We start from the raw sequence: 20,047 nt of genomic DNA, 5'->3' as shown, positions 1-20,047 counted from the left end.
TTCATAAAGTATGGAGCATACGTTGTGTATTTAATTGAACATGAATTAATTTACCTGCAGAGTGGAAGCCGCTGAGTCACTAGTGTCTGTCAGTCCTGTGCCTCTTGGTATACTGGACACGATGTATCTGGAGCCCTTTGGCACAGGCTGTCTAACCACCATCTTTCCTTTCCTGGTCTCTGCTAGAAACAGACTGTACCAGTAGGCATCGTTGGACACCAGAGTGGAATCTGCGATGGTGGAGTTCCTCTCACTGATCACACTGTTCCTGCAGGGAGGAGCCGCTTTGCTGGAATTGGGTTTCTGACACTTGAGCACGATGGTGACCAATATGGTGATCAGCAGGAGAAATGACACCGAGCCCAGACCGATGACCAAATACAGGTTTAGGTCTGAGAAGATGTCATATTCTAGAGGAACCTCAGTCATGTCAGAGTAGGCCTTAACGGCAGTCTCCACTGTGGACAGCTTGATGGTGACTGTAGCAGAGAGAGCGGGCTCCCCGTTGTCCTTTGCAACAACAACCATTCGCTGGTGGCGCGGGTCTCTGTAACTGAACATCCTCATAGTCCGGATCTCTCCGTTGTATTGATCCAGACTGAACAAGGTGGCGTCAGTCACTTGTAGAAACTGGTACGTAATCCGAGAGTTGTGCACCGAGTCGGTGTCTAAGGCTATCACCTTGGAAACCAGAGAGCCTTTATCGGTGGATCTGGGGATCTTTTCCTCCACCACCGAGCCGTGCGCGCGCCACGGAGACACAATAACTGGAGCGTTGTCGTTCTGGTCCACTACAATGATGTGGACCGTCATGTTGCTGCTGAGTGCAGGAGAGCCAGAGTCTCTGGCCTCGATGTGGAAAAGAAACTCATTCTCGATCTCATAGTCAAAAGTTTTTAGTGCGTAAAGATTACCGTTCTCTGGATTGATGGAGAACAGCATGGACATGGAGGTGTTGGCTATCTCCTTCTCTAGGATGAAATAAACTAGATACTGGTTTTCGTGGAGGTCAGGGTCAAACGCAGTGAGTGAACTGATCAAGGCTCCAGGTGCGTTATTCTCCATTACACGTATGGTATAAAATGACTGAGGGAACTGTGGAACATTGTCATTAACATCCAGCAGTTCTAACGTCATAGTTTCATTGTCAGATAAAGGAGGAGAACCTCTGTCTGTCACAGTGAAAGTGATGTCATATTCTGGAACCTTCTCACGGTCTAATGGCTGTGACACTACTAATTCATAATAGTTATCAGAGGACTCCCTTAGTTTGAAAGGCATATTATCTGGAATGTGAAGATCAACCACTCCATTGTAACCTGAGTCTTTATCACTGACACTCACTACAGCTATCACTGTGTCTAATTCTATGTTTTCATTGACTGGACTCTGGAATGATTTAATAGATATTTCTGGATGGTTGTCATTCATGTCTTCAACCAGAATCTTTATAGTACATTGTCCTGATAATGCACTCGCTCCTTTATCAGTTGCTATAACTTCCATATCATAAATCCTGAAATCCTCATAGTTTAGCATTCCTTTAACAGTAATTTCACCACTAGAAGGATTCAGATTAAATGTTTCCTGTGTTTTCTCTGACGTATATAAACTATATGAATACGTAATATCGGAATTTAACCCTTCATCTAAATCTGTTGCATTGAGATGAACAACAAGGCTTCCAATGGGAGAATTTTCCATTACTTTTAAACTGTAGTTTAATTTGTCAAAAGTAGGAGTGTTGTCATTTGTGTCTGAAACATGAACAATAACACTTGCAGTGCCAGAACGAGCAGGTGTTCCTCCATCTACAGCTGTGAGTATTAAATTATGAACAGCATGCTGTTCTCGATCTAAAGTCTTTGTTAAGATCAAATCTGCAAACTTCGACCCTTCTCTGCCAGTCTGTACTTCAATATTAAAATGTTCACTCTCACTCAGATGGTACGTTTTTACTGAATTGGTGCCAACATCAGGATCAACTGCATTACTGAGAGAGAATCGCTCTCCTTTTAGCGTCGCTTCAGATATATCTAAATGAATAGCGTCTCTCCGAAACTGAGGGGCGTTGTCGTTCATATCCAATATTTCTACTTCAATATTAAAAATTCGCAGTGGATTTTCTAGTGTTACCTCCAGTCTGAGATAACAAGACGACTTTGCAGGACAAATATTTTCCCGGTCAATCTTTTCAACAATATACAGTTCACCAGTCTCTTTGTTCACATCCAGATATTTCTTGTTTGCAATGATGTCAAGACGCATCTTCCTCTGGTTCAGTGTTTTAACATCCAGACTGAGATCGGTAGCAAGGTTTGCTACAACTGATCCTTCTTTCATCTCCTCAGGTATTGAATAATGAGTCACTGAAGTCAATGTGTTACGAACGAAAGAAAAAAGAATAACGAGCAGCACGTACCTTTTACAAGACTGCATTGTTACAAAGGACTCCATTGTTGAATGCAGGTTTACAGCACTTCAAAGGAAATTATGTACGTTTCCCAGAAATATTGGCTTTTGCTGTAACTCCTGTAATCCCGAACATATTCTCACAATTTTAATCCCGAGGATATTTCGTGGCTGAAAAGGGTGAGCCGTTTTCGTAGTAGAGATTCAGCAACACCGAGCTGTCCGGTTGTTTAACGATCTGCCCTCATGACAACGATTCACTGTCATGGCGCTTATTCTGGCATTTACTAACAAAACAGCGCCACCCTTTAGGTTGTCAAGACTCTTTAATTCCGTTTAACAATATTTACCTTAAAGACTATAGTTTATTGATATCATTGTGAGTTTATATTTTGTATCGCTGACGGGAATTAATTAATTATTGACACTATTTATGATTTTACTAGATGAATAGTAATGACATAAAAAACTGCAATGTCAAATGAAATCTAACTAAATATTAATACATTATATATTATACAAACACATGTATATTTGACGCTCACCTGCAGAGTGGAAGCTGCTGAGTCACTAGTGTCTGTCAGTCCTGTGCCTCTTGGTATACTGGACACGATGTATCTGGAGCCTTTTGGCACAGGCTGTCTAACCACCATCTTTCCTTTCCTGGTCTCTGCTAGAAACAGACTGTACCAGTAGGCATCGTTGGACACCAGAGTGGAATCTGCGATGGTGGAGTTCCTCTCACTGATCACACTGTTCCTGCAGGGAGGAGCCGCTTTGCTGGAATTGGGTTTCTGACACTTGAGCACGATGGTGACCAATATGGTGATCAGCAGGAGAAATGACACCGAGCCCAGACCGATGACCAAATACAGGTTCAGGTCTGAGAAGATGTCATATTCTAGAGGCACCTCAGTCATGTCAGAGTAGGATTTAACGGCAGTCTCCACTGTGGACAGCTTGATGGTGACTGTAGCAGAGAGAGCGGGCTCTCCGTTGTCCTTTGCAACAACAACCAGTCGCTGGTGGCGCGGGTCTCTGTAACTGAACATCCTCATAGTCCGGATCTCTCCGTTGTATTGATCCAGACTGAACAAGGTGGCGTCAGTCACTTGTAGAAACTGGTACGTAATCCGAGAGTTGTGCACCGAGTCGGTGTCTAAGGCTATCACTTTGGAAACCAGAGAGCCTTTATCAGTGGATCTGGGGATCTTTTCCTCCACCACCGAGCCGTGCGCGCGCCACGGAGAGACAATAACCGGAGCGTTGTCGTTCTGGTCCACTATAATGATGTGGACCGTCACGTTACTGCTGAGTGGAGGAGAGCCAGAGTCTCTGGCCTCGATGTGGAAAAGAAACTCATTCTCGATCTCATAGTCAAAGGTTTTTAGTGCGTAAAGATTACCGTTCTCTGGATTGATGGAGAACAGCATGGACATGGAGGTGTTGGCTATCTCCTTCTCTAGGATGAAATAAACTAGATACTGGTTTTCATGGAGGTCAGGGTCAAACGCAGTGAGTGAACTCAGCAAGGCTCCAGGTGCGTTATTCTCCATTACACGTATAGTATAAAATGACTGAGGGAACTGTGGAACATTGTCATTAACATCCAGCAGTTCTAACGTCATAGTTTCATTGTCAGATAAAGGAGGAGAACCTCTGTCTGTCACAGTGAAAGTGATGTCATATTCTGGAACCTTCTCACGGTCTAATGGCTGTGACACTACTAATTCATAATAGTTATCAGAGGACTCCCTCAGTTTGAAAGGCATATTATCTGGAATGTGAAGATCAACCACTCCATTGTCACCTGAGTCTTTATCACTGACACTCACTACAGCTATCACTGTGTCTAATTCTATGTTTTCATTGACTGGACTCTGGAATGATTTAATAGATATTTCTGGATGGTTGTCATTCATGTCTTCAACCAGAATCTTTATAGTACATTGTCCTGATAATGCACTCACTCCTTTATCAGTTGCTATAATTTCCATATCATAAATCCTGAAATCCTCATAGTTTAGCATTCCTTTAACAGTAATTTCACCACTAGAAGGATTCAGATTAAATGTTTCCTGTGTTTTCTCCGACGTATATAAACTGTATGAATACGTAATATCGGAATTTAACCCTTCATCTAAATCGGTTGCATTGAGATGAACAACAAGGCTTCCAATAGGAGAATTTTCCATTATTTTTAAACTGTAGTTTAATTTGTCAAAAGTAGGAGCGTTGTCATTTGTGTCTAAAACATGAACAATAACACTTGCAGTGCCAGAACGAGCAGGTGTTCCTCCATCTACAGCTGTGAGTATTAAATTATGAACAGCATGCTGTTCTCGATCTAAAGTCTTTGTTGAGATCAATTCAGCAAATTTTGAGCCATCTCTGCCAGTCTGAACTTCAATATTAAAATGTTCACTTTCACTCAGATGGTACGTTTTCACTGAATTGGTTCCAACATCAGGATCAACTGCGTTACTGAGAGAGAATCTCTCTCCTTTTGATGTCGCTTCAGATATATCTAAATGAATGGCGTCTCTTCGAAACTGTGGGGCGTTGTCGTTCATATCCAATATTTCTACTTCTATGTTAAAAATTCTTAATGGATTTTCTAGTGTTACCTCCAGTTTGAGATAGCACGACGCTGATGACTTGGTTGTGCAAACATTCTCCCGGTCAATCTTTTCAACAATATACAGTTCACCAGTCTCTTTGTTCACATCCAGATATTTCTTGTTTGCAATGATGTCAAGACGCATCTTCCTCTGGTTCAGTGTTTTAACATCCAGACTGAGATCGCTAGCAAGGTTTGCTACAACTGATCCTTCTTTCATCTCCTCCGGTATAGAATAATGAGTCACTGAAGTCAATGTGTTACGAACGAAAGAAAAAAGAATAACGAGCAGCACGTACCTTTTACAAGACTGCATTGTTACAAAGGACTCCATTATTGTGTGCCAGTTTACTGCACTTCAAAGGAAATTACGTACATTTCCAGATATGTCGATTTTTGCTGTAACTCCTGTAATCCCGAACATATTCTCACAATTTTAATCCCGAGGATATTTCGTGCCTTAACAGGGTGAGCCGTTTTCGTAGTAGAGATTCAGCAACACCGAGCTGTCCGATTGTTTAACGATCTGCCCTCATGACAACGATTCACTGTCATGGCGCTTATTCTGGCATTTTACTAACAAAACAGCGCCACCCTTTATGTTGTCAAGACTCTTTAATTCCGTTTAACAATATGTACCTTAAAGACTATAGTTTATTGATATCATTGTGAGTTTATATTTTGTATCGCTGACAACAATACATAGATTTATTGACACTATTTATGATTTTACTAGATGAATAGTAATGACCTAAAAAACTGCAATGTCAAATGAAATCTAACTAAATATAAATAAATTATTAATAATACAAACATGTATATTTGACGCTCACCTGCAGAGTGGATGCTGCTGAGCCACTAGTGTCTGTCAGTCCTGTGCCTCTTGGTATACTGGACACGATGTATCTGGAGCCCTTTGGCACAGGCTGTCTAACCACCATCTTTCCTTTCCTGGTCTCTGCTAGAAACAGACTGTACCAGTAGGCATCGTTAGACACCAGAGTGGAATCTGCGATGGTGGAGTTCCTCTCACTGATCACACTGTTCCTGCAGGGAGGAGCCGCTTTGCTGGGCTTGGGTTTCTGACACTTGAGCACGATGGTGACCAATATGGTGATCAACAGGAGAAATGACACCGAGCCCAGACCGATGACCAAATACAGGTTCAGGTCTGAGAAGATGTCATATTCGAGAGGCACCTCAGTCATGTCAGAGTAGGATTTAACGGCAGTCTCCACTGTGGACAGCTTGATGGTGACTGTAGCAGAGAGAGCGGGCTCTCCGTTGTCCTTTGCAACAACAACCAGTCGCTGGTGGCGCGAGTCTCTGTAACTGAACATCCTCATAGTCCGGATCTCTCCGTTGTATTGATCCAGACTGAACAAGGTGGCGTCAGTCACTTGTAGAAACTGGTACGTAATCCGAGAGTTGTGCACCGAGTCGGTGTCTAAGGCTATCACCTTGGAAACCAGAGAGCCTTTATCGGTGGATCTGGGGATCTTTTCCTCCACCACCGAGCCGTGCGCGCGCCACGGAGACACAATAATTGGAGCGTTGTCGTTCTGGTCCACTATAATAATGTGGGCCGTCACGTTACTGCTGAGTGGAGGAGAGCCAGAGTCTCTGGCCTCGATGTGGAAAAGAAACTCATTCTCGATCTCATAGTCAAAGGTTTTTAGTGCGTAAAGATTACCGTTCTCTGGATTGATGGAGAACAGCATGGACATGGAGGTGTTGGCTATCTCCTTCTCTAGGATGAAATAAACTAGATACTGGTTTTCGTGGAGGTCAGGGTCAAACGCAGTGAGTGAACTGATCAAGGCTCCAGGTGCGTTATTCTCCATTACACGTATAGTATAAAATGACTGAGGGAACTGTGGAACATTGTCATTAACATCCAGCAGTTCTAACGTCATAGTTTCATTGTCAGTTAAAGGAGGAGAACCTCTGTCTGTCACAGTGAAAGTTATGTCATATTCTGGAACCTTCTCACGGTCTAATGGCTGTGACACTACTAATTCATAATAGTTATCAGAGGACTCCCTCAGTTTGAAAGGCATATTATCTGGAATGTGAAGATCAACCACTCCATTGTCACCTGAGTCTTTATCACTGACACTCACTACAGCTATCACTGTGTCTAATTCTATGTTTTCATTGACTGGACTCTGGAATGATTTAATAGATATTTCTGGATGGTTGTCATTCATGTCTTCAACCAGAATCTTTATAGTACATTGTCCTGATAATGCACTCACTCCTTTATCAGTTGCTATAACTTCCATATCATAAATCCTGAAATCCTCATAGTTTAGCATTCCTGTAACAGTAATTTCACCACTAGAAGGATTCAGATTAAATGTTTCCTGTGTTTTCTCTGACGTATATAAACTATATGAATACGTAATATCGGAATGTAACCCTTCATCTAAATCTGTTGCATTGAGATGAACAACAAGGCTTCCAATAGGAGAATTTTCCATTATTTTTAAATTATAGTTTAATTTGTCAAAAGTAGGAGCGTTGTCATTTGTGTCTAAAACATGAACAATAACACTTGCAGTGCCAGAACGAGCAGGTGTTCCTCCATCTACAGCTGTGAGTATTAAATTATGAACAGCATGCTGTTCTCGATCTAAAGTCGTTGTTAAGATTAATTCAGCAGACTTTGAGCCATCTCTGCCAGTCTGAACTTCAATATTAAAATGTTCACTCTCACTCAGATGGTACGTTTTTACTGAATTGGTTCCAACATCAGGATCAACTGCATTACTGAGAGAGAATCTCTCTCCTTTTGATGTCGCTTCAGAAATATCTAAATGAATGGCGTCTCTTCGAAACTGAGGGGCGTTGTCGTTCATATCTAATATTTCTACTTCTATGTTAAAAATTCGCAGTGGATTTTCTAGTGTTACCTCCAGTCTGAGATAGCAAGAAGCAGATGACTTGGAAGGACAGATATTTTCCCGGTCAATCTTTTCCACAACATACAGTTCACCAGTCTCTTTGTTCACATCCAGATATTTCTTGTTTGCAATGATGTCAAGACGCATCTTCCTCTGGTTCAGTGTTTTAACATCCAGACTGAGATCGGTAGCAAGGTTTGCTACAACTGATCCTTCTTTCATCTCCTCAGGTATTGAATAATGAGTCGCTGAAGTCAATGTGTTACGAACGAAAGAAAAAAGAATAACGAGCAGCACGTACCTTTTACAAGACTGCATTGTTACAAAGGACTCCATTGTTGTGTGCCAGTTTACTGCACTTCAAAGGAAATTACGTACATTTCCAGATATGTCGATTTTTGCTGTAACTCCTGTAATCCCGAACATATTCTCACAATTTTAATCCGAGGATATTTCGTCGCTGAAAAGAGTGATCCGTTTTCGTAGTGGAGATTCAGCACCACCGAGCTGTCCGGTTGTTTAACGATCTGCCCTCATGACAACGATTCACTGTCATGGCGCTTATTCTGGCATTTTACTAACAAAACAGCGCCACCCTTTATGTTGTCAAGACTCTTTAATTCCGTTTAACAATATGTACCTTAAAGACTAGTTTATTGGTATCATTGTGAGTTTATATTTTGTATCACTGACGAGAATGGGTAGATTTATTGACACAATTTATGATTTTACTTGATGAATATTAATGACTTAAAAAACTACAATGTGAAATGAAATGTAATTAAATATTGATGAATTATAAATCATACAAACACGTGTATACTGGACTCTCACCTGCAGAGTGGAAGCCGCTGAGCCACTAGTGTCTGTCAGTCCTGTGCCTCTTGGTATACTGGACACGATGTATCTGGAGCCCTTTGGCACAGGCTGTCTAACCACCATCTTTCCTTTCCTGGTCTCTGCTAGAAACAGACTGTACCAGTAGGCATCGTTGGACACCAGAGTGGAATCTGCGATGGTGGAGTTCCTCTCACTGATCACACTGTTCCTGCAGGGAGGAGCCGCTTTGCTGGGCTTGGGTTTCTGACATTTGAGCACGATGGTGACCAATATGGTGATCAGCAGGAGAAATGACACCGAGCCCAGACCGATGACCAAATACAGGTTCAGGTCTGAGAAGATGTCATATTCTAGAGGCACCTCAGTCATGTCAGAGTAGGCCTTAACGGCAGTCTCCACTGTGGACAGCTTGATGGTGACTGTAGCAGAGAGAGCGGGCTCCCCGTTGTCTTTTGCAACAACAACCATTCGCTGGTGGCGCGGGTCTCTGTAACTGAACATCCTCATGGTCCGGATCTCTCCGTTGTATTGATCCAGACTGAACAAGGTGGCGTCAGTCACTTGTAGAAACTGGTACGTAATCCGAGAGTTGTGCACCGAGTCGGTGTCTAAGGCTATCACTTTGGAAACCAGAGAGCCTTTATCGGTGGATCTGGGGATCTTTTCCTCCACCACCGAGCCGTGTGCGCGCCACGGAGACACAATAACCGGAGCATTGTCGTTCTGGTCCACTATAATGATGTGGACCGTCACGTTAGTGCTGAGTGGAGGAGAGCCAGAGTCTCTGGCCTCGATGTGGAAAAGAAACTCACTCTCGATCTCATAGTCAAAGGTTTTTAGTGCGTAAAGATTACCGTTCTCTGGATTGATGGAGAACAGCATGGACATGGAGGTGTTGACTATCTCCTTCTCTAGGATGAAATAAACTAGATACTGGTTTTCATGGAGGTCAGGGTCAAACGCAGTGAGTGAACTGAGCAAGGCTCCAGGTGCGTTATTCTCCATTACACGTATAGTATAAAATGACTGAGGGAACTGTGGAACATTGTCATTTACATCCAGCAGTTCTAACGTCATAGTTTCATTGTCAGATAAAGGAGGAGAACCTCTGTCTGTCACAGTGAAAGTGATGTCATATTCTGGAACCTTCTCACGGTCTAATGGCTGTGACACTACTAATTCATAATAGTTATCAGAGGACTCCCTCAGTTTGAAAGGCATATTATCTGGAATGTGAAGATCAACCACTCCATTGTCACCTGAGTCTTTATCACTGACACTCACTACAGCTATCACTGTGTCTAATTCTATGTTTTCATTGACTGGACTCTGGAATGATTTAATAGATATTTCTGGATGGTTGTCATTCATGTCTTCAACCAGAATCTTTATAGTACATTGTCCTGATAGTGCACTCACTCCTTTATCAGTTGCTATAACTTCCATATCATAAATCCTGAAATCCTCATAGTTTAGCATTCCTTTAACAGTAATTTCACCACTAGAAGGATTCAGATTAAATGTTTCCTGTGTTTTCTCTGACGTATATAAACTATATGAATACGTAATATCGGAATTTGACCCTTCATCTAAATCTGTTGCATTGAGATGAACAACAAGGCTTCCAATAGGAGAATTTTCCATTATTTTTAAATTATAGTTTAATTTGTCAAAAGTAGGAGCGTTGTCATTTGTGTCTAAAACATGAACAATAACACTTGCAGTGCCAGAACGAGCAGGTGTTCCTCCATCTACAGCTGTGAGTATTAAATTATGAACAGCATGCTGTTCTCGATCTAAAGTCTTTGTTAAGATTAATTCAGCAGACTTTGAGCCATCTCTGCCAGTCTGAACTTCAATATTAAAATGTTCACTCTCACTCAGATGGTACGTTTTCACTGAATTAATTCCAACATCAGGATCAACTGCATTACTGAGAGAGAATCTCTCTCCTTTTGATGTCGCTTCAGAAATATCTAAATGAATGGCGTCTCTTCGAAATTGAGGGGCGTTGTCGTTCATATCTAATATTTCTACTTCTATGTTAAAAATTCGTAGTGGGTTTTCTAGCGTTACCTCCAGTCTGAGATAACAAGATGCTGATGACTTGGTATTGCAAATATTTTCCCGGTCAATCTTTTCAACAACATACAGTTCACCAGTCTCTTTGTTCACATCCAGATATTTCTTGTTTGCAATGATGTCAAGACGCATCTTCCTCTGGTTCAGTGTTTTAACATCCAGACTGAGATCGGTAGCAAGGTTTGCTACAACTGATCCTTCTTTCATCTCCTCCGGTATTGAATAATGAGTCGCTGAAGTCAATGTGTTACGAACGAAAGAAAAAAGAATAACGAGCAGCACGTACCTTTTACAAGACTGCATTGTTACAAAGGACTCCATTGTTGTGTGCCAGTTTACTGCACTTCAAAGGAAACTACGTACATTTCCAGATATGTCGATTTTTGCTGTAACTCCTGTAATCCCGAACATATTCTCACAATTTTAATCCCGAGGATATTTCGTTGCTTAACAGGGTGAGCAGGTTTCGTAGTAGAGATTCAGCAACACCGAGCTGTCCGGTTGTTTAACGATCTGCCCTCATGACAACGATTCACTGTCATGGCGCTTATTCTGGCATTTTACTAACAAAACAGCGCCACCCTTTATGTTGTCAAGACTCTTTAATTCCGTTTAACAATATTTACCTTAAAGACTATAGTTTATTGATATCATTGTGAGTTTATATTTTGTATCGCTGACAACATTACATAGATTTATTGACACTATTTATGATTTTACTAGATGAATAGTAATGACCTAAAAAACTGCAATGTCAAATGAAATCTAACTAAATATAAATAAATTATTAATAATACAAACATGTATATTTGACGCTCACCTGCAGAGTGGAAGCCGCTGAGCCACTAGTGTCTGTCAGTCCTGTGCCTCTTGGTATACTGGACACGATGTATCTGGAGCCCTTTGGTACAGGCTGTCTAACCACCATCTTTCCTTTCCTGGTCTCTGCTAGAAACAGACTGTACCAGTAGGCATCGTTGGACACCAGAGTGGAATCTGCGATGGTGGAGTTCCTCTCACTGATCACACTGTTCCTGCAGGGAGGAGCCGCTTTGCTGGGCTTGGGTTTCTGACACTTGAGCACGATGGTGACCAATATGGTGATCAGCAGGAGAAATGACACCGAGCCCAGACCGATGACCAAATACAGGTTTAGGTCTGAGAAGATGTCATATTCTAGAGGCACCTCAGTCATGTCAGAGTAGGCCTTAACGGCAGTCTCCACTGTGGACAGCTTGATGGTGACTGTAGCAGAGAGAGCGGGCTCCCCGTTGTCCTTTGCAACAACAACCAGTCGCTGGTGGCGCGAGTCTCTGTAACTGAACATCCTCATAGTCCGGATCTCTCCGTTGTATTGATCCAGACTGAACAAGGTGGCGTCAGTCACTTGTAGAAACTGGTACGTAATCCTAGAGTTGTGCACCGAGTCGGTGTCTAAGGCTATCACTTTGGAAACCAGAGAGCCTTTATCGGTGGATCTGGGGATCTTTTCCTCCACCACCGAGCCGTGCGCGCGCCACGGAGAGACAATAACCGGAGCGTTGTCGTTCTGGTCCACTATAATGATGTGGACCGTCACGTTACTGCTGAGTGGAGGAGAGCCAGAGTCTCTGGCCTCGATGTGGAAAAGAAACTCATTCTCGATCTCATAGTCAAACGTTTTTAGTGCGTAAATATTACCGTTCTCTGGATTGATGGAGAACAGCATGGACATGGAGGTGTTGGCTATCTCCTTCTCTAGGATGAAATAAACTAGATACTGGTTTTCATGGAGGTCAGGGTCAAACGCAGTGAGTGAACTGAGCAAGGCTCCAGGTGCGTTATTCTCCATTACACGTATAGTATAAAATGACTGAGGGAACTTTGGAACATTGTCATTAACATCCAGCAGTTCTAACGTCATAGTTTCATTGTCAGATAAAGGAGGAGATCCTCTGTCTGTCACAGTGAAAGTGATGTCATATTCTGGAACCTTCTCACGGTCTAATGGCTGTGACACTACTAATTCATAATAGTTATCAGAGGACTCCCTCAGTTTGAAAGGCATATTATCTGGAATGTGAAGATCAACCACTCCATTGTCACCTGAGTCTTTATCACTGACACTCACTACAGCTATCACTGTGTCTAATTCTATGTTTTCATTGACTGGACTCTGGAATGATTTAATAGATATTTCTGGATGGTTGTCATTCATGTCTTCAACCAGAATTTTTATAGTACATTGTCCTGATAATGCACTCGCTCCTTTATCAGTTGCTATAACTTCCATATCATAAATCCTGAAATCCTCATAGTTTAGCATTCCTTTAACAGTAATTTCACCACTAGAAGGATTCAGATGAAATGTTTCCTGTGTTTTCTCTGACGTATATAAACTATATGAATACGTAATATCGGAATTTAACCCTTCATCTAAATCTGTTGCATTGAGATGAACAACAAGGCTTCCAATAGGAGAATTTTCCATTATTTTTAAACTGTAGTTTAATTTGTCAAAAGTAGGAGCGTTGTCATTTGTGTCCAAAACACGAACGATAACACTTGCAGTGCCAGAACGAGCAGGTGTTCCTCCATCTACAGCTGTGAGTATTAAATTATGAACAGCATGCTGTTCTCGATCTAAAGTCTTTGTTAAGATTAAATCTGCAAACTTCGACCCTTCTCTGCCAGTCTGTACTTCAATATTAAAATGTTCACTCTCACTCAGCTGGTACGTTTTCACTGAATTTATTCCAACATCAGGATCAACTGCGTTACTGAGAGAGAATCTCTCTCCTTTTGGCGTCGCTTCAGATATATCTAAATGAATGACGTCTCTCCGAAACTGTGGGGCGTTGTCGTTCATATCTAATATTTCTACTTCTATGTTAAAAATTCGGACTGGATTTTCCAGTGTTACCTCCAGTCTGAGATAACAAGACGCTGATGACTTGGTTGTGCAAACATTCTCCCGGTCAATTTTCTCAACAACATACAGTTCACCAGTCTCTTTGTTCACATCCAGATATTTCTTGTTTGCAATGATGTCAAGACGCATCTTCCTCTGGTTCAGTGTTTTAACATCCAGACTGAGATCGGTAGCAAGGTTTGCTACAACTGATCCTTCTTTCATCTCCTCCGGTATTGAATAATGAGTCACTGAAGTCAATGTGTTACGAACGAAAGAAAAAAGAATAACGAGCAGCACGTACCTTTTACAAGACTGCATTGTTACAAAGGACTCCATTGTTGTGTGCCGGTTTACTGGACTTCAAAGGAAATGATGCACGTTTCCAGAAATATCAAATTGTGCTGTAACGGCATTAATCCCGAAAATGTTCTCATAATTTAAATTCCGTGGATATTTCGTGGCTGAAAAGGGTGAGCAGGTTTCCTAGTGGAGATTCAGCACCACCGAGCTGTCCGGTTGTTTCACGATCTGCCCTCATGACAACGATTCACTGTCATGGCGCTTATTCTGGCATTTTACTAACAAAACAGCGCCACCCTTTATGTTTTTCGAAGCATTTTAATTCAGTTTAACAATATGTACCTTAAAGACTAGTTTATCGGTTTCATTGCGAGTTTAAATTGTGTATCACTGACGAGAATAAATTGATTTTTTGATCCTATTTATCATTTTACTTGATACATAGTAATGACCTAAAAAAATACAATGTCAAATTGAAATGTAACAAATTATTGATAAACTGTAATTATACAAACATATTAGACTCTCACCTGCAGAGTGGAAGCCGCTGAGTCACTAGTGTCTGTCAGTCCTGTGCCTCTTGGTATACTGGACACGATGTATCTGGAGCCCTTTGGCACAGGCTGTCTAACCACCATCTTTCCTTTCCTGGTCTCTGCTAGAAACAGACTGTACCAGTAGGCATCGTTGGACACCAGAGTGGAATCTGCGATGGTGGAGTTCCTCTCACTGATCACACTGTTCCTGCAGGGAGGAGCCGCTTTGCTGGGCTTGGGTTTCTGACACTTGAGCACGATGGTGACCAATATGGTGATCAGCAGGAGAAATGACACCGAGCCCAGACCGATGACCAAATACAGGTTTAGGTCTGAGAAGATGTCATATTCTAGAGGCACCTCAGTCATGTCAGAGTAGGCCTTAACGGCAGTCTCCACTGTGGACAGCTTGATGGTGACTGTAGCAGAGAGAGCGGGCTCCCCGTTGTCCTTTGCAGCAACAACCAGTCGCTGGTGGCGCGAGTCTCTGTAACTGAACATCCTCATAGTCCGGATCTCTCCGTTGTATTGATCCAGACTGAACAAGGTGGCGTCAGTCACTTGTAGAAACTGGTACGTAATCCGAGAGTTGTGCACCGAGTCGGTGTCTAAGGCTATCACTTTGGAAACCAGAGAGCCTTTATCGGTGGATCTGGGGATCTTTTCCTCCACCACCGAGCCGTGCGCGCGCCACGGAGACACAATAACCGGAGCGTTGTCGTTCTGGTCCACTATAATGATGTGGACCGTCACGTTGCTGCTGAGTGCAGGAGAGCCAGAGTCTCTGGCCTCGATGTGGAAAAGAAACTCATTCTCGATCTCATAGTCAAAAGTTTTTAGTGCGTAAAGATTACCGTTCTCTGGATTGATGGAGAACAGCATGGACATGGAGGTGTTGGCTATCTCCTTCTCTAGGATGAAATAAACTAGATACTGGTTTTCATGGAGGTCAGGGTCAAACGCAGTGAGTGAACTGATCAGGGCTCCAGGTGCGTTATTCTCCATTACACGTATAGTATAAAATGACTGAGGGAACTGTGGTGCATTGTCATTAATATCCAGTATATGCACAGTTATTGTTTCGTTTTCAGACAAAGGCGGCGTTCCTGCATCCGTCACAATCAGTTTGATGTCATATTCAGGTACTGATTCACGATCCAAAGGTTCAGACACTATGAGCCTATAATGCATAGGGCTATCTGATGACTTGTTAAGAATAAATGGCATGTGCTGATTTATGGATAAACTTACGTTTCCATTATTGCCAGTGTCTCTGTCTCTTATACCTACAACAGCAATGACACTTCCTACTGGGATGTTTTCTTCCACCGTGTTTTTTATAGACTGTATTGTAATTTCCGGATAATTATCATTCATGTCCGTCACGTGGACGACTACTTTACACTGCCCCAGCAAGGGATGCGTCCCCTTGTCTCTTGCCTCAATGTGCATCTCATACAATTTCATATCTTCATAGTCAATAGTACCCTTCACAGTAATCTCCCCAGTGTTAGGGTTCAATTCAAATACGTCTTGTGTTTTTTCTGATGTGTAAAGGGTGAATGAGTAGACTATCTCTGAATTAAGACCCTCGTCAAGATCTGTAGCTTTAAGCTTCATCACTAATGTTCCAATCGGGGAATTTTCAATCATATTAATTGTGTAATTCTGTTTGTCAAACTGCGGAGGATTATCGTTAGTATCCTGTACTCTCACAATAATATTGGCAGTGCCGGAGCGCACGGGGACCCCACCGTCCACAGCAGTCAGTATTAGATTATGAACAGCATTCTCCTCTCGGTCTAAAGACTTAGTCAACACCAAATCAACATATTGAGTTCCATCACTGCCTGTCTGAATTTCGATGGCAAAATGTTCACTGTTACTGAGTTTGTATGTTTTAATTGTATTTATGCCAACATCTGGATCCACACCGTTAGGCAGGGAGAATCTCTCTCCTGGTGTTGCCGATTCTGAAACGTCGAGCTCAACTCTGTCTCTTCGGAAATGTGGAGCGTTATCATTAATGTCCGTTATTCCAAGTTCAATGTTGAAGATACGTAACGGGCTTTCTATGATAACATCAAGCTTAAGAAAACAGGAGGTAGTTTTTGTCGGACAAAGATATTCCCTGTCCATCTTTTCTACGATGTACAACTCTCCCGTCTTTTTATTGACGTCTAGATACTTTTTGTTATGGAAAATATCAAGTTTTACCTCTCGTTGTGCCAAACCTCCAAGCTCAAGTCCCAAATCAGCAGCAAGATTCGCCACAACAGAGCCCCTTTCCATCTCCTCGGCTATGGAGTACCGTGTCACACACAAGGCGCTGGGCCATACTGCAGACAGGACAAAGACGGTTGACCAAAAATGCATCCTTTCGTCTGCCAGAAAGAATACTCCAGATTGTGAAAACGTGATGCTTGTTGATTTTTAAGATCGGAAAAATATCTTAGGATGTGTCCAAAATAAAAAGCCCACTTCCAAAAAGCTGTGTCCTATAATACACCCTTTACAAATGGGTGTGTCATGACTACCAGGATAGAGATGCATTATGCTTTAGTGGTCAACAGTGACACCTTGTGACAGACTAAACATTGTGCAGTAACTGTGCAGTTAGAATCAGCTTTGTTGGCCATAACATGTCAAAACAATACTTCTCACAGGACAAACATCTGCACAAGCACACAATGCATTGATTTTGATATTTGTTTTTCATGTTCAGTGATGAAGTGGCTTAGTGGGCTTCCTCATGAAGCAGTTCAAAGACAGTTCAAAGACATCACTGTTCAAAGACATGCAGGTCAGGTGAATTGGCCACTCTAAATTGCCAATCTAGACTGGCCTAAATTAATGTGTCAGTGTGTTCAATTTAATTCATTATTATTGTCCCTCAAGAGAAAACTTTGGTTTAGAGTTGAGGGCAAAAACACAAACACAACATATAAGAGGACATGGGACATTCAAACAAAAGGTGTGTTTGCCCATTAAAAGTGTAAAACAATTATAATACAGCCATGATAAAGTGTAACTGAGTAGTGCAGTCAAGTCAAGGTTCAGTGCAAATTAATTGTATTTATTGCACTTAGAGCAAAGGAAAATGTAAACCTATTGTTTTTTACTCTTGGGGACCGTATCCCGACCCAGAAGGGAGAAGAACGAATTCATCCAAAAGTGTGTGGTCAGTGCTGGCTCAGATTAACTGTCCCAAACTTGTCTGTCAATTATTTTGCTGTCTACTTTAACAATGTTGAACAAACATTTTTGGTTTTTCACTGTAAAGTTCCCAAACCAAGAAATCAAACAGAAGGTTGAAATTGACTCAATAAATTGTTAATTAAATAAAGCCATCAGTGTCTTGTCTACTGAATCAGTCTGCGCAGAAAGAAAGGTTTCTGCAGGCCCTTTCTGCAGCTTGCAGATGTGTTGAGGTCATGGTTCAAGATCTTGTCGACCACTGTTCCCATATGTGTAGCACTCAAATGAGACCTGTTAAAAACTGGCAAACAGGTGTACCCTGCCTCTTAACCATTCCATGCTGGTAAAAGTTTCAGCTACAAGAGATAAAATGGACTGGGAGATGTTACATAAGGTAATTGAGTTTATTGTCCATGTAAATGGAATGTTTTACATCATGCTATCATTGACTTTATTTAAAAAAAAAAAAAAGCTACCCTTGTTCAATATCTCTTGAATACGTTTTTAAAGATACTCAAAACAATTTATTTTCTATTATTTCCAGCTTTATTTATCTTTTGTATCTGCATTTACCTGATTCCCTTGTTTGGTGTTGTTTTATGAAAACAGGGAAGGAGATACTGTATATTGCATTTTAAGTCACTATTTTACACTATTTGATTGCTCTCCTCTGACTTGGGATTTCCTTTGCTGCCGAGTGTGCACATTTATGTGAAACAGAGGAGCCAAAAGAAATAGAAAATTGGCCAATGACTTAAATTAGACAATAATAATCTATAATAATAATAATAATATAATAATCCTTAATAAGTTGATACTACATTGGACCCAACTTGACAATACACTGAAGCTGTGCATACTGCATGGAAACTTCCAGGGGATAATATCATGGGTTGAGAGCATCCAACAAAGTAACCCACATTGAATTAAATTACAATAAAACAAACTCTTCAACTACAACCCAAGTTGTATCACCTTCCTCTGTCACTTGGTGGCAAAAAAGCTCCAAAGTTGGCTGTAGTGGCTCGGCTAAAATATGTTTTAAACTCTAAACTAACAGCATCTGGGACAGTGGTTCTGATATTTAATGCAAATTAAACCAGAGCCTCTGTGTTTTGTAAGGTTATAAATCTGTATTGAACACAAACATTCAGCACAACACCTGTAGCTTTCAAAGATACTGCATGTCAGACATAATTGGGAGAAATGCATCAGAATACCTAAAACCCTACACACAGACACACACACACTCACACACACACACACACACACACACACACACACACACACACACACACACACACACACACACACACATACCAAGGATAGAATTGTGTATTCTGTATTTGCACAAAATATCTGAATATGCATGTGCAAGATGTAAAGTAAATGTGTCCAAATACTTCTAGATTTGTTGTTAATGTGTTTTTAGTCTGTGTCTGTCTCAATAAAATGTGGCAAGAGAACTACAAGTTATTCTGCCCCTCCTTCTTCCACTCTTGTCAGTTTTTTTTCTTCCCCCAAATTAAATCAGCCAAGCTCCTTTTTTTGTCTCACAGGGTTGTGGATTACGTCATTGTAACCGTCCAGCCCCACACACCCTGAGTTCTAATGTAAAATACATCTACTCTTCACAGATAAGACCGTTTGTTTGGTGTGCTGCACAATGATTCTTACTCAATGGTGCCATCTGCTGGATTAAATATGTTGCCTCGCCAGTGTTACAAGATGGTGCTAATGCTCAACATAGGCACACTTATTGTGATTTTATATGAATCATGGTTGATCATCCAGTATTTGACTGCCATATATGCTGCCATAAAACTGCCATAAAATCTGAGTACATTATTTGAATGTGATCAATAACCCTCATTTTACTGGGACGTAAATTGGTTACAAGCATGTTGCTTGTGGGATTCTACATAACAAGAGTATTTATACATTAATGAGCTCTAAACAGTAGTGGAATGTGAATAAGTACAATTACTCAAATACGCTACTCATATTTGAGGTGCTTGTGCATTACTTGAGTATTTATATTTAAGGCTACTCTTCCAGTCCACTACATTTACACGTATAGTTACTAGTTATTTTAAGAATTAAGATGTTACATAGAAAACATAATTGTATGGAATATGATGCACTGTTAGAGCTCATTCAACTACTCTATATACAGTTGGGTATCTATATCACAACCAGCTGCAACATTCAACCGTTTCTTTCACATCCCTGCATAAGTATAACACTGTAACACTGACAC

General features: G+C 41.3%; 3 protein-coding genes across 3 annotated transcripts; all 3 read right to left on the bottom strand.

The window, feature by feature from the left end:
* Positions 1-45: 45 nt before the first annotated feature.
* Positions 46-5,366, bottom strand: LOC306702590 (protocadherin beta-13-like; the record flags this gene model as incomplete). The annotated part of the gene is given in 2 exon segments (XM_079168230.1): positions 46-1,125; positions 2,940-5,366. Coding segments are annotated over 2 exon segments (3,507 nt in total).
* A 126-nt stretch (positions 5,367-5,492) lies between these two features.
* On the bottom strand, positions 5,493-11,181 carry LOC306702589 (protocadherin beta-15-like; the record flags this gene model as incomplete). Its single annotated transcript, XM_079168229.1, has 3 exons — positions 5,493-5,558; positions 5,866-6,938; positions 8,754-11,181. The coding sequence occupies 3 exons, from the start codon at positions 11,179-11,181 to the stop codon at positions 5,493-5,495; spliced, it is 3,567 nt and encodes a 1,188-aa protein (XP_079024355.1).
* Positions 11,182-11,307: 126 nt separating this feature from the next.
* LOC306702588 (protocadherin beta-13-like) lies at positions 11,308-16,965 on the bottom strand (the record flags this gene model as incomplete). Its single annotated transcript, XM_079168228.1, has 3 exons — positions 11,308-11,373; positions 11,681-12,751; positions 14,584-16,965. The coding sequence occupies 3 exons, from the start codon at positions 16,963-16,965 to the stop codon at positions 11,308-11,310; spliced, it is 3,519 nt and encodes a 1,172-aa protein (XP_079024354.1).
* Positions 16,966-20,047: the final 3,082 nt, after the last annotated feature.

Source organism: Pholis gunnellus (assembly GCF_910591455.1).
Source record: "Pholis gunnellus genome assembly, chromosome: 10".
NCBI lineage: Eukaryota > Metazoa > Chordata > Actinopteri > Perciformes > Pholidae > Pholis > Pholis gunnellus.
The sequence above is the reverse complement of the archived record's forward strand: the minus strand, read 5'-3'. Positions and strand labels throughout refer to the sequence as shown.